Source organism: Rhinolophus sinicus, chromosome 16 (assembly GCF_057876585.1).
Source record: "Rhinolophus sinicus isolate RSI-liver-muscle chromosome 16, RSI-T2T, whole genome shotgun sequence".
NCBI lineage: Eukaryota > Metazoa > Chordata > Mammalia > Chiroptera > Rhinolophidae > Rhinolophus > Rhinolophus sinicus.
In genome coordinates this window covers 89,266,257-89,280,654 of record NC_142516.1, presented here as the reverse complement: position 1 = coordinate 89,280,654, position 14,398 = coordinate 89,266,257, and the positions used below count along the sequence as shown (strand labels likewise).

General features: G+C 40.1%; 1 protein-coding gene and 1 long non-coding RNA gene across 4 annotated transcripts in view; one reads left to right on the top strand and one right to left on the bottom strand.

Annotated features, from left to right (window-relative positions):
• The window catches only part of LOC148755066 (uncharacterized), a 28,335-nt gene extending 24,797 nt beyond the window's left edge, over positions 1-3,538 (bottom strand). The window contains exon 1 of the long non-coding RNA XR_016019264.1: positions 2,484-3,538. This is a non-coding gene — a long non-coding RNA (uncharacterized LOC148755066). The remainder of the gene's footprint in view (positions 1-2,483) is intronic.
• The window catches only part of MPHOSPH8 (M-phase phosphoprotein 8), a 47,033-nt gene extending 37,322 nt beyond the window's left edge, over positions 1-9,711 (top strand). Inside the window, exons 9-14 of one of the 3 annotated variants that reach the window (XM_019749593.3) lie at positions 104-190; positions 1,481-1,635; positions 3,538-3,692; positions 5,117-5,244; positions 6,074-6,157; positions 6,613-9,711. In XM_019749593.3, coding sequence (XP_019605152.2) covers positions 104-190; positions 1,481-1,635; positions 3,538-3,692; positions 5,117-5,244; positions 6,074-6,157; positions 6,613-6,654 — 651 coding nt within the window. In that variant the 3' untranslated portion in view covers positions 6,655-9,711. Of the gene's footprint in view, positions 1-103; positions 191-1,480; positions 1,636-3,537; positions 3,693-4,681; positions 4,818-5,116; positions 5,245-6,073 lie in introns of those variants that run through there. The other 2 variants (XM_019749592.3, XM_019749594.3) reach the window with 2 other exon arrangements.
• Positions 9,712-14,398: the final 4,687 nt, after the last annotated feature.

The window sequence follows — 14,398 nt, the reverse complement described above, 5'->3', positions numbered from 1 at the left end:
GTGACCCAGTATCTTTCCTAATGGCTAAGTTTCAAAACATCTGCATATATCTATCTTCCAAAGAATTTTGGGAGTTAAACTTGCTTTTCTTCTTCCTTAATAGAACTTTTTAACGACAGTGGCTATTCTCTTGGAAGCAGGAGCTTTTGTAAACGTCCAGCAGAGCAATGGTGAGACGGCTCTCATGAAGGTAATCGCACCTCCGCTCCTCAGGTGTGCATGTTGGGGCGTCAGGCCGCCAGGCCCTGCTGGGGACGTGGCCTGGGAACAGCACCGTGTGGAGCGGGAGCAGTACCACCTGGGGTGATGAGAGATGTGATGGGGGAGCCCAGAAGCCTCAGATGGATGACAGGTGGCCAAGCTGTTTGAAAACAGGACCTGGAATAGGACACGTGCAGCCCTGGGGGTGGGGAAGCGCAGGCTGTCCTCCCATTGCCATTTTATGGTGGTGAATCCATCTTCTTAGCCTCGGGTTCCTTCCTGTGTTTGGGATTGTGGTTTGCAGCTACTTTTGAGCTGAAAGCTGTTAAAGGCTCCCCAGTCACCCTTTTTATTACCCTCCCTAGTGGTTAGTTTTGATTTGGGTCCCCGAGGCAAAATCAGCATGTCCTTGCCTGTTGCTGTGGCTAAGATGCTGTTAGGACACAACAGCCCCAACACGACACTGAGTGCGTTAGCTCCCTGTGTGGTTAGCTCCCTGTGTGCGGGCTGGCTGTCCTGCCACTGCCTCCCGAAAGCCTGTGTGGGGTGCCGCCCCGTCAGGGAGGGAGCCGAGCCTTTCCACACCTGGGCTTTGAACGTGGCTCACTGCTGACTCATGGAAAAGACGCTTTTGTTCAGGAGCCCTGCTTTTGAATTTTGACTTTCTACTATTGCCATATGCTTAGAACAGAGGTGGCACTCAAAGCAGGAGTTTAAAACTATCTTATTGAAAAGTCAGCAGGTGCGTTCTAAACAGATACTCCAGAAAAGGTCTTTAAACTGTCACAGCTCAATCTTAGATTTAATCAATTCAAGTTAGTGTCTATGCTTATTTATTAATCTCTTTTAGGGCAGCTTGTAGGAAAATTTTGAAATTATTTTGTGATGCTACGTAGTGTTGACTGCTCTAGGGCGGGGCCACCAGATGCCTGTGGTGAAATAGGTGAAACGAGGAACACAACAGACCTTGGAAAGAGGCTGGTGTTTGTCTTGAGACAGAAGTATCTTTCAAAGTTACCCATTTCCCAAGGAATCAAGTCAGGTCAGGAATTAATTGAATGCAGCACAGATTTCTGTTCTGTTTGCTCTTCCATTTATGTAACAGTTTCTGACACTTGGGGAGTCCTGACTCCAGGTGTTGTCCCCAATCCAACCTTCTTTGCCCTCTTCACAAAGAACTCCCAGGCTTGTGTGGATAAAGGGACAGACAGTGACTGGTAGTTACCTCATTTTGCACTTAAGTAATTATTACTATTTTTTGTTTCCCCTTTGGACGTAGGCCTGTAAAAGAGGAAATTCGGACATTGTCCGACTTGTAATTGAATGTGGAGCCGACTGCAATATTTTGTCAAAGCACCAAAATAATGCGATGTATTTTGCAAAGCAGTGTAACAACGGGTTGGTGTATGACTTGCTGAAGAATCACTTAGACACGTAAGTGTGATGGGAACATGCCATGGTTACCACACATCAAAACTGGAATGGTCTGCATGTAACTGCTCAGAGAAAGATTGGCAAGTAGAGGTCCTGACAGGATTCCGTTCTCAAAAAATCATGAATTTAATGGCATGTGAATTGTTTTCTGCATGTTGCTGAGGTCTTAGAAACTTCCAAACTTAACACTATTATCTAGGAATAGCCTTAAAATATTAATTATGTTCTTAACGGGCTCACATTTTAAAACCATTTAAAATTTTTTTTTTTTTTTTAACTTTTATTTTAAGTGTGTTTTCCCAGGACCCATCAGCTCCAGGCCAAGTAGTTGTTTCAATGTAGTTGTGGAGGGCGCAGCTCACAGTGGCCCATGTGGGGATTGACCCGGCAGCCCTGGTGTTATGAGTATCGCGCTCTAACCAACTGAGCTAACCAGCCGCCCCTCTATTCTTTTTTAATAGACACTTTTTGAGTACTTTTACGTTCATAGTGACAGGGTAGAAAGTAGAGATTTTCTGTATGCCCCTGCCTCCCCACTATCACCATCCTACCAGAATAGTGCAGTTAACAAATCCGCGTGGACAGTTATCCAAAATCCATAGTTTTGTTAGGATTCACCATCCTGTTGTGCCTTCTGTGGGTTTCAACAAATGTATAATGACACACACCCACCTTCACAGCGCCACACAGAACTGCCCTGACAATTCCGTGCTCTGCCTATCCATCCCACCCCCCACCCCCAAAACCCTGGCAACCCCTGATCATTTGTCTCCATAGTCTCACCTCTTCCAGGATGTCAGAGTTGCAACATGCTATGTAGCCTTTTCAGATTGGCGTCTTTTACTTACTGATACTGCATTTAAGGGTCCTCCATGTCTTCTCATGGCTGATAGTGCATTTCCTTTTAGTGCCAAATAATCATCCCACTGTCTGGATGCATCAGTTTATCCATTCAAGTTCCTTGTTTTTCAAATGACTTCTAAACCATTTTATTTTATTGAAGTTCATACAAGTAGATTATTGTCACAATAGCAGGCAGCCTTGGGCAGGAATGGCCACTGTCCCCTCCCTCTTGCACACTTAGAGTATGACTTGGGTCTTCATACCTGGAAGACCAGGTGTAGGATCTATGTTCTAAGCACAAAGAAAAGTAAATTTCAGACAAGAGACAAAGAAGGCCAAGGCCAAAGCGAGGGCACTGCCCCATGACTACCTTTGTGGGGAGCTCCTTCCTCCCCCAGCCCATCATTTCTGCGTGCACCTATGGCCGGCAGCACCTGACTGCCAGGCCTCCCAGGAAGACAGCTCGTCTGTCTACTCTGGTGGTAATAGTTAGTGTGCAGGTAGAGCCGCCAGCCTTCCTGGTTTGCATGAGGCAGAGGGGTTCCTGGGCTGCTGGTCTTTGTTTTAAAGCTGACTAAAGGGTTTTCTGGGCCTTTGGACTTAACCTCCTAAAACTAGAATATCCCGTATCCTGGGCAAACCAGATGAGATAGTTTAAAAGTATTTTTTGAATTAATATTAATCATTTTATTTGCTTCCTAAACTAAGCACTGTAACAAGACGTGTGTGTGTGTGGCAATTCTTGAATTTTTGGATAGAATTCTCATCGCTGGTCCTCCAAATTGGTCATCATTAGACAGGTTATGTGTTGAGCACTATCTGTGTGCCAGGCAGTGTTCAGACAGTTGGGCACTGAGACAGCATTAGGGGAGACTGGCCTCTGGACCCTGCATTCCTGGGAGAGGACATGGACAAATAGGTAGCACATCAGAAGCCGAGAGCAGAGAGCAGGATGTGATCTGGAAAGGCCTCACCGGTACTCAGTAGTTTAATTATTGTATGGCTCATGATTCTTTTCTACGTTAATATTAACAACTCTTACTACATACTTCTGAGCAGACTCTCTAGAGTAGCGGAAGAAACCATAAAGGATTACTTTGAAGCACGTCTTGCTCTCCTAGAACCAGTTTTCCCGATAGCATGTCACCGTCTCTGTGAGGGGCCAGATTTTTCAATGGATTTCAATTACAAACCTCTACAGAACATACCAGAAGGTAAGCCAGTGTTTTCTCTGTTTTAGAAATGTGACACTATAACTGATTATTTTAGAATTCTTTCTTTGAACAAACCTTAAGAAAATTCCATTACGTATAATTACGTAAAATAATAGCCGAGCTACTCTGGCAGAAAAAAAGAGACCCCACTGATACCCACCATCCCAGGTGACTTTGAGGGGTCCACAGAGCATGGTGTTAGCACTTTTTAAATAAGTAAGGAAGCTGGGCCTTAGTTAATTATACCAGTTTTTATTTAAACTGATTTTTATTAAAATTTACCTTTAACATTCTAAGCCCAGAATCAATATTTTTTCCTCAATTTTATTATTTCTAATAGTCTTGCCCCTTAATAAAGTTTAGTAGCAAGAGATGGAAACGTCAGTTCTGTTTCCTGGCCTCTGCTTAACAAAAGCAGGACCATGGCCATGCCATGCTTTCTTTAGGACACGGATACTACACATAGGAAGTAGAGGTAAGCTGGGCTCTGGCTTTAAAAAAAACAACCACAAAACAAAACCCTCCACCTTTTTAAAAAACAAGTGTATTCAAGAACATATATAGCCCTACCAATTAAAGACAGCCATTCATAACACCTTAGTGTTTGGTGAACTTGGCATTCAAGAGTCGTATTTTGTAGTTTTGACTATTCAGGTGGACAGTTTACATTGTAATGCTGGAGAGCAAAATCACTGGGTCAAGCCTTAAATAGCTCGATGGGACAGGTACAAGAAGCCAAGGGCCCTGAGTTCCCCTTTTTCCTGGGCCCAAAACAAACAAAGCAAATGGTCCTTTGGGGTCTTTTATAAAGTTTCCTCTTGTTTATAATTGGCCTGGATCAATATTTTATCATGTTAGAAATAGTTTACCATAAAAGTCACAGAGATCATATTAAAACTACAGCTTTTTCTTCAAATGAAAAAAAAAAGAATGTTGCAAATATTTGGATATTCAGCGAAAACTTCAAATCTCATGCCTTTTTTTAAAAGACCAGGTTTTTAGCTGTTAATCAGAAAATTTGGAAAAGACAAAACCGGATGTGGAAGAAAATGGAAAATCACTCAAACCTAAGCACAACCACCATAGAAATTTCTAGCGGTTTGCTTCCATGGACATTTTTATGCATTCAATAGCAGTTTTTAAATATGACTTTTTAAGAAAACTAAAATAACTTTAATGTAGAAAAGCATATTTTTAAGTCTCTTCCATGAGCTACCAGTAGGGACTACTTGGAGAAAAACAAAGTTGTGATTTGAAAAATACTCAGCCCCAAGTTTGGGCATTGGAGGGCTCCTTGTCTGATGTGTGAGTTGCCCTGGCCTGGCTGTGTGGCCGCTCCCCCGCCATGGGCAGGGCCATGCATGGGGGCGTGGCTAGATGTGTGTTAACACCTGTGTTTACATCTCCCCTACTCCCCTATTCAGGCTCTGGCATCCTGTTGTTTATTTTCCACGCAAACTTTCTGGGTAAAGATGTTATAGCCCGACTCTGTGGACCGTGTAGTGTACAAGCTGTAGTTTTAAACGATAAATTTCAACTTCCTATTTTTCTGGTAAGTTTTCTGTAGTTCATTAATGAAAAGCAGATTTTTCTAATCAAATGTACAGATGACTTCTAAATTGCTGTTTTAATAAAATATGTTAATTATAATTCTGTAAACCGTTTGTGGAAATGAGTCAATAACCGGTAATCTTAAAGTAAAAGTATCCTAAATTTTGTCAAAAATCTTTCTAAATGTTTGCTATTTCAGCCTTACATTATGTTTATTTACCATGTCTTAGAAATGGTACAAGAAACAAGGAAATTGTAAAAGGAAGAAAAGTATACCTGTTTATACCTGTTCATGCTTCAAATAGTCACTGTATAACACTGGTTGTATTTATACTTAATGCTTAACTTATACTTGGTTTTAATGGTTAATTTTAGATAAGCATGCTATAACTTTGATTTTATAAACATTTAAAAATATATAATTAGTGCCTGTGTAAATTCATTTTTAATATAAAAAATGCTCTTGAAGAATCTTTTTGCATGATTCTTTTGCCACATTTAGACTTCTTAGGCTGAATTAAGCAATTGAGTAGTTATGAAGATTTATGAAGATTTTTAATACTTATGCTATGTATGGCTGGATACATTCTAATCCCAAAGACTTATCTGGATATTGTTTATTTATATCTTTTTAATAAATCAAGGGAAGAGTAAAGAAATCACAGGTTATTTCCTTGTGTGAGTTCACGTACAAAACTTTTATTTGTTATCGCTGGAGTCTTAAAGGTTTCTGAGCTCTTAAGATGAGATTATACTGTTAGATATGGTCAGGCTGTTTCTAGATGTAGAAGATGGAAGAAATACTGACAATTTCTGATCTCTCTCCCTAGGATAGTCATTTTGTTTACTCGTTCAGCCCTCTTGCAGGCCTCAACAAACTCTTTATAAGGTTGACGGAAGCGCCCTCTGCCAAGGTGAACACCCTCTCATATTCAGTGTTCCTACTCAGATTATTACTCTAGATGATCGTCATTTAGACAACATTTTCAAGAATGTTGTATTCCTGGTCCTTTCCTAGAGACATGTGCTCCCCAGGGTGGAGTGCTTGGTGCACCTGCCTCAACGTCAGATGTGTCTGACATACCTCATACCTAGCAGCCTGAGTGTGTTCCAGGCTTTGCTATTGGATTGCCATCTGTGTGTCTCTGGGCGGGTCACTAACCTCTCCTTGTAAAATGAAGGTGGACTAGACAGAACATTTAATAACTAAAAATGAAATTATAAGCACTTGGATTTTTTATTAAAACTGCTACTTAAATTAATAACCAATCTGACAATATTGCAAACCAGTCTTGGGCATGTGTGTTCTCCCCGCTAAGAAAGGGGAGCCACCTCTGTGCTGATCTGTGCGCGTTTTCTCTCCCTATAGGTGAAGTTGCTGATAGGCGCGTACAGAGTGCAGCTGCAGTGACCAAAGATGTGGGGTGGACATGGACTTCCTGTTGGACCTTCCTAACTCCTTTGTTCTAAGCAGCTGGGAATGGTGGCACAGCCAACCCTTCCACATGTAAAGTCTTGTCTGTAACCTCATGCAGTTTAAGGCCTGTCTGTTCTGGTCTCAGATGTGGGCCACGGTGTTCCAGTACATTATGGAGAGAGTGCTCACGTTGAGGTCATGTCCAGCTGTTCCACAATGTGGAATGGTGCATATAGGGGTCATTTAAGAAAAAGGAAGTCATTTTTCTTTTTAATTTTCTACTACCTGGGTGAATTTGTTACCTAAGCACTAAGTAAAGCCTGAATTTACCTCCCTTGAAGTATAAACGGGAGATCAGCTCTATTTCTGATATGCAGTTGGAGGTGACAACTTTGTAGATTTCCAATTATCCTTTATTTGAAAAGATAATAAATCAGAGTCTGAGATACAGCAAAAAATGTAAACGAGGACATTATGAGGCCGAAAAGGCTATTACCTCAAACCTTTCTCCTTACTCAAAGCGAGGCCCTGTGCCCTTATTTTGAACACGGGAAACGGCAGTGAGCTTTGCCAGCGTTCCTGTAGATTTTCCACAGGTCTAACTCTTACATTTTTTAAAGAAATATTTGGCAAACTAATAAATCAGGCTTAGTCTAGATTATGGAAATGTATAAAATTATTTAGTTCCTGATCAGGTTTATAATTGTCTAAGTTACAATTTTAATGAAAAATTTTCAGTGTGTCACATATTACACCCGACATTGTGATGACATTTAAGAGCAATTTTTTACTTCACATACTAAAACTGCCTTTTCCTACAGTTTTCTCAATAAAACAACACAATATTGGTGTATTCTCTTTTAGTTTTTTAGCAGAGTGATGGCTGGGATTGGACTTTTCTAACTACATTGAACTGTATTCTAGTACTGTATCTGATTTCATAGTTTTCTGAAAAAAGGTGAGATTTGAGTTCACAATACATAGAACATGAAGGAACATTAGTACCTTAGTTTACTACATGAAAGAAAATTTATCTCAGAATCTTGCCTAATAACTTAAGAACACACTAAACAAGGATATGCTATTTATCAAGGAGGCGTCATGCTCTAGGGCAGAAAGTCGGAACATGAAAGTGTGAGGTAGCTTGGAGTACACCGCCCTGTCTGTGTGCCACATGTGCTGGGACATTCTGAGCAGTGTGTCTACTAGGAAGAGAACGAGAGCCACACAATTCCATACAGCTGTTCTGCTCTAAATTGTAGCTTCTCTATAGCATGTGAGACACGCACTTGTCCTTGAGTTCGGGTTTCTTACATGTACAAAGTGTGGGCAGTGATTTCTCTGGAAAACAAAGCAATTGTACGCAGACCTTACCACAGGGTAGTACACACATGGACTACAGAAGAAAACAGCAATCTCCTCGTGTGGTCAAACTGTGACACACAACATGTACCTGAGCTGTTCATCTCAGCCCTGGCGACCTCAGGACTCAGCAGGTCATCACAAACGGGATACAAATTCCCTGAAAAGCAGTGAATACACAGCTTTTTACTTCAATTTTATCTTAGAGAAGGAAAATAAAATAAACACTCCTCAGCAATTACTCCTGTCTAGTGTAGACTGATGTGAGGACGAGTAATTGGGGTATTCAATTAATTTACTAGCTACACCATTCAGATCTGGTCTGCTCTGATGAGTCTGGCTACAGAAGGCACACTGCACATTCTTTTATCTGCAACACCTAGTACAAAGAGAAGTACCTAATAGCACTCCTTAAATGTTGAGCTACTACAATTACCGTGTTTCCCTGAAAATAAGACCTGTTTCAAAAATAAGCCCATTAAAATCGTCAGCCATACGGACGCGTTTAGTACGTTATGACAATGCTCCAGAAGATGACATGACTATATTTGAATAAATGTAGATTGTTGTACATGAGAAAATAAGACATCCCCTGAAAATAAGCCCTAATGGAGGAAAAATTAATATGGTAGATGGTGAGTTTGGCTTTGGTCCAGGAATGTGAAATTACTCAATTTCACACACTGTCTTCTCAAGTCTTTGCCATCTGAATTCTTAAATTTGTACTAAGTTTGTAGTTTTTATTCAGTGGAATGTCAGGAGGTTGCAGTCTGAAACTCAGGTGCTGCTTTTAGAATTCTACTCAGCTTTCAATTACCTGAGCGAAAAATGGAGAAAGGAAAAGTGCACGGGAGGCTGGTAAGCGAAGAGCGGGCACTGATGAAACGAGAACCTACGTCTCATAGCATAATACTGTATAAACCCCTAAAATTAACGTTTTAAAAGTTTAAACTCTTTGCTCAGTTCTGAGGATGGCTAATGGAAGGAATCCACACTGCTGCTTCCTATGTCCTGTGCTGACTCGCAGATAATGCTCCTTTCACACCAAATCCGGTATCTAAGCCTGACTTGTCCCTCTGCGTACCCAGAACCTTACTGGTAAGCTGGAAATTGTAATGACAATGAGGATTCACAATTCCATTGGGACCAAATCAAAACAAAATCAGAAAATAGTCATCTGGCACCTTGAGCTCCCAGTTGGAATCTAAAACCTAGTATTTGACATCAGTTTAATTTGGAAGAAAGTAATTTTCATTACTCCACGACATAATCCCTGTCTTATTCATACTGCGCATTGTTTACTTTACTTGGGCCAAGTTACATGCTTTAGTGAAAATACAATTTTCTCAGAAAAATGCCACATTTCCTGAGTAGTTCCTTATCTTGGGGACTGACCCAAAATCGCAGGATCTAGTGGTTCCCGTTTGCAGGGGTTGAAAACGGGGGTAATTCTGTGTTTGTGGGCTGCTACCATAAAACTTTCCAACATTAACCAGCCAGACTACACCAAGGAGTAGGTCAACACCTCTAAAACAAAACCTGAATGAAAATGTAAAGTTTGCACGATTCCAAATATCATTTTAACCATAAAATGTGTCCGTGAGGCCTAATTTTTTAGATGTCAAATGTTATTGCTCATACATCCATACACTGTTTATATGGTGTAATAAACTCACAAATGAAACAATTTTTCTGGCTTGTTTCTCCCATGTCATTACAAGCATTCCGTTATACAGAAAATAAACTGGACTATAGTCAAACAATATTCAAGAACTGAATTACTACATTTGCCCTATAAAATGTTCTTCAGTAATCCATCACTTCTATAATGTATTTTGTTGTGCGCCTGCTCATATAGAGATCAACTCTCTGCAGAGGTAATTACATGAATGCCAAAAAACTGATTCCCAGACCAGAGCCGCAGCACCCCACTATACAGGAGAATTCGGGCCTGAGCGCCACGTGGCTAGGCCTGCCGTGGGCTTATGAGCCAGCCAAGGACTTCTGTACCTCCAGGCGTGAGAACTGCAGCCTGGGGTCACCTAAAGACAGTCGATGTCTTTAACGAGATTTGTGAAGGAGGAAAATGACATGTCACTTCCACTAGAATTAAATGTATATTTGCCCTTTTACTAATTTAACATTCAGAAAATAAACTAGGGCCGGCCCAGTGGCTCAGTTGGTTAGAGCTCCGTGTTCCTAACTCCGAAGGCTGCCGGTTCGATTCCCACATGGGCCAGTGGGCTCTCAACCACAAGGTTGCCAGTTCAATTCCTCGAGTCCCGCAAGGGATGGTGGGCTGTGCCCCCTGCAACTAGCAACTGCAACTGGCCCTGGAGCTGAGCTGCGCCCTCCACACTAAGACTGAAAGAACAACAACTTAAAGCTGAACAGGACCCTCCACAACTAAGATTGAAAGGACAACCACTTGACTTGGAGAAAAGGCCTGGAAGTACACACTGTTCCCCAATAAAGTCCTGTTCCCCTTCCCCAATAAAAATCTTTAAAAAAAAAAAGAAAAAAAATTAATAAACTAGAGTATCTTTTGGGAATGGACCACTTTCTTTTCACTGACTAGAAAATAAAAATCTAACGAAAAGCAGTTACTGTAAATGAACAGTATTCAATCCTTTATTACCAACATGAACCAAAATCCTGAAGTAGCAGTGACAGCCCCTTGATGAGCGCCCTCTCTCTGAGGCCACCTAAGGCCACAGCTTTGGTCCAGCGATTAGCTGATAGGCATTAGAGTCCTTTCCTTAACTCATGTCAGTGGCTCTAGTACAAACCAGCATTTCCTGGTGGGCTTTTAAAAACACAGTTAGGTCCCGCCCCTTTTAGCAGGACAAGCATAGACCTGAGAATGTGCATTCTTAAGTTCCAGGTGATGACGAGGGACCAGCTCTGACTCACCGCCCAGCGTGAATTTTCTAGAGCTGGATAACTACACAGAACAGCTGCCCCACTTCTGTGTGGCATGAGGGATCAGATCGTTCTCAAGGGTAAAGACGCGTGCATCGTGCCCCTCAGTGCGTGAGGCAGCCTGGCTTGGTGGCCCGTGTCCTGAGGTTCTGCACGTCCAAGGAGTTGAGACACTGATGCTGCTCGTCCCCAGACCACTCTCAGTAGCAATACAAATGCAGTGTCATCACCAGGAAAGGACAAAGGTGACACTGGACCTATCAGGATGACAGTACACCACTACTGGAATTCTGTCATCAAGATCACAGAATGTAAAAGTTCCCATACAATTTTTTGTCTGACTTAAAGCAATAATAAAGAGGGAGGAAAGCTGCAAGAGAGAAATGGAGCTACTATCCCTAGCATGGGTCAGGTTTTATTTTCAACCATTTTTGAGATTACAGACTTACCAAAGGAACCTAAGACTAACATTTTAAGCTTCGGATCATGAAACACAAAAAGGTAATATTTTCTCCTTCAGTAAATAAGACGTTTAATGTCATTTCTATTCTCAGTCCCTTTTCACCTACAGACAAATTGATAGACACATTACCACCAGTGAGGAAAGATAAGGGCAAGTTGGAGCGAAAACAACGCCCAGTCTTGCTCAGAGAGCAGGTCAGTGACCTGGGGACCGGTAGACAACATGCAGACAAGTTGAGGTTCCACTTCTTACCATAAACTATTCACTCACGTTCCGTAACTCAGCACAGTTACCATTACAAATGTCCACCGAGTCAACAGGCAGCATCAGGAAGAATGACTAAAACTAGAAAGGACGTACCTGAAAGGAAACATGGCTCCAGCCCTTCTCGTCCCTAACTTCCGATTCGTGCTGGAAGTCAAATTTCAGGTAGCTTCACCCATGTGTCCTTTTATCCTAGGATACAAAATCAGATTTAGCCTTTTATAACCAAGTTTAAATAATTTTTTTAGAAGTGCTAACTCATTTCTTAAAGTTCTTAACAGTATTCAGTTTCCATTAAGATGCTATTTAGTCTTTACCTCATTTATTTCCATTCAGTAAGATTTTCCTTTAATTCATTTCCTCAAAGAACTCATTTAAAATTCAAGTCAATTTTACGTTTTGGCATTAAACACTATTAAATCCTCAAATAAATCTTCAATGATTTTAAAATACTGAGTCTATTTTGCTAAATCCCTTTTTTTATGTCCATAGGTAGGTCCTCCTGAAAGCTTGGAACCTTATAATAAAAAAACCTACAATTATTCCTACTGTATCTACAAAATTTTATTCTACTTGATCCAAGGCACGGCGCACAGTCTGCTGTGCTCCATGAGAAAATTATCTTACCTACCCTAACACCTTGCGCCAATGTTCTCCAGAGAGCATGTACCCCACATGTTTTATTGAAGTATAGATTTATGTTATCTCATCCTTATCGAATGTGTTTTATAAAGTACCTGAAATATTAGTACAATAGTACACCACCAACAGATTTGTGCTCAATTCTTTTAAATTCTTAGGGGTACATGACCCCAAAATACTGTAATAATTAATTACCCCGGTTCAGTATTATTTTCAAAACCCATTTGAGTCTCAAATTGACCTGAGAATTGGATAAAGTATGAATGTAAAAAATGAATCCAAAAGTAGAGTATGTAAAATATGTAAAGTATGAATTCAAAAAATATGAAAGTAAAAAATGTGTATATAAAATTATGCATGTAATTTAAGGGAAATACATAGATTACCCTAATACACACCTCAATAATCCAACAGGATCCATGGCCCCAGGTATAAAACCTTCAGTATTTTTTTCAAAAAAAGGCATTGTCATACAAAAAATAACCTTTTACAACTAGCAACTAGCATTTCACTGCATGTGATACTTGTTAGGTGTCTGCTCGAGTCATTAGCATTCTTAGGTTAGTTTTATAAAATTCTGACTTCTATATATATTGCCTTTGTTTAAGTTAAGATTGACAAGAATAAATGGAACCATAAACCAAGCTTAAGTGGATTACTTAATTCTTAATGATACAATGATACCAGGACTAAAACTTTGATTAAGTCTTAACTGTTCAAGAAAGTGAATGTGCAATTTACAAAGCATTAAATATAATGAATCCTAAAAAGATAATCTCTACAATTTAGCCAAGTTCTAGCTTTTTTCAGTCTTTAAAAGGGTGGATCATCTTAATACTTGCATTCAATACTCAGAGACAAACACCAGTTCTGTGACTAGGTATACTGTATATTGAAGTATAGACAACACTGATAAAACAATTACGGGGAAAGGCACGCTGACATCCACTCAATGACACTCATAATTTGGATTTTAAAATCTGAATGCCCAGAAGGTTCATACATAACGATAGAAGGACTTTAATATTTCTGATCCTGAAAAATAGCTCTTTCCATTGGTGACACTGGCCAAAACAACAACAACAACAACAAAAAACCCAACCAATAATTGCATTAAAGGGTCTCTCTTAACTGAAATCTTAAAGCATAACTAACATCACATTGGACAAAAGTGTTAATTAATTTCAGGATGTAACTTGGTCAATAAGAATCACAAGCAAGTTTGTGTTGGATTTAACCCTCCTATGCCAAAACATTTGAATTGTTAAGAGTGAAAAGGGCTTCTGTAACCACACCCTAAGATTTTTCATAGTCAGAAATGTTAACAGCCAACACCATATACTTTCCTTAAGAAATAAAACATCTAAGATACAAAGGCCCATTCTTAACACGTTGCGTACAGATCACGAGAATCTTCACAAGGGATTTAAACCCCGCCGTAATAGTCAACTATGTAACAATGCACCTAACACTGTCCCCTTCCACTTTAAAGAAGGTATCCTTTTCCACTGAGTATGAGTCTACTATCCTTCATATTACATATAGTTTATATTATGTAATACATAAACTACAATAGGGATACATTCTAAAAAAGGAATGTTGAAAATATAGGTAACATATAATTCAACAGAGGCTGAGCAGTGAGTGCTCTACAAAACTGTTCAAATTATAACACATGAATGGTAAAAACCAAAGAAATAGGATTTTAAGAATGGCTCATGTTGAAAAACACCTTGCCAGAAGTCACGTAAAAAGTGGATTTTCTCTGGACTCCCATGGTAGCGAGCACAAAGGAATCTCATTTTTCATCAGCGTGCTCAAGACCAGGGCTTCCCTTCTGATAAACAAGTTCTGAAGTTGGTCGGGAAGGGGTTCTGCGTTACCAAACCTGACCATCAGAACTCCAGAGCAGTGTTCACAACTGAATTTGTTCCTTTGCCATGACAGATACAGAATAAAGAAATAAATAAGCCAAATGCTATTATTATACGCAAGTCACAACAGGCAAAATATGGAGTATACTCTGGACTGAAATAATCTTTAAGCAGCAAATAATTTATCTTCAAAGAGCATAGGGAAATAGTG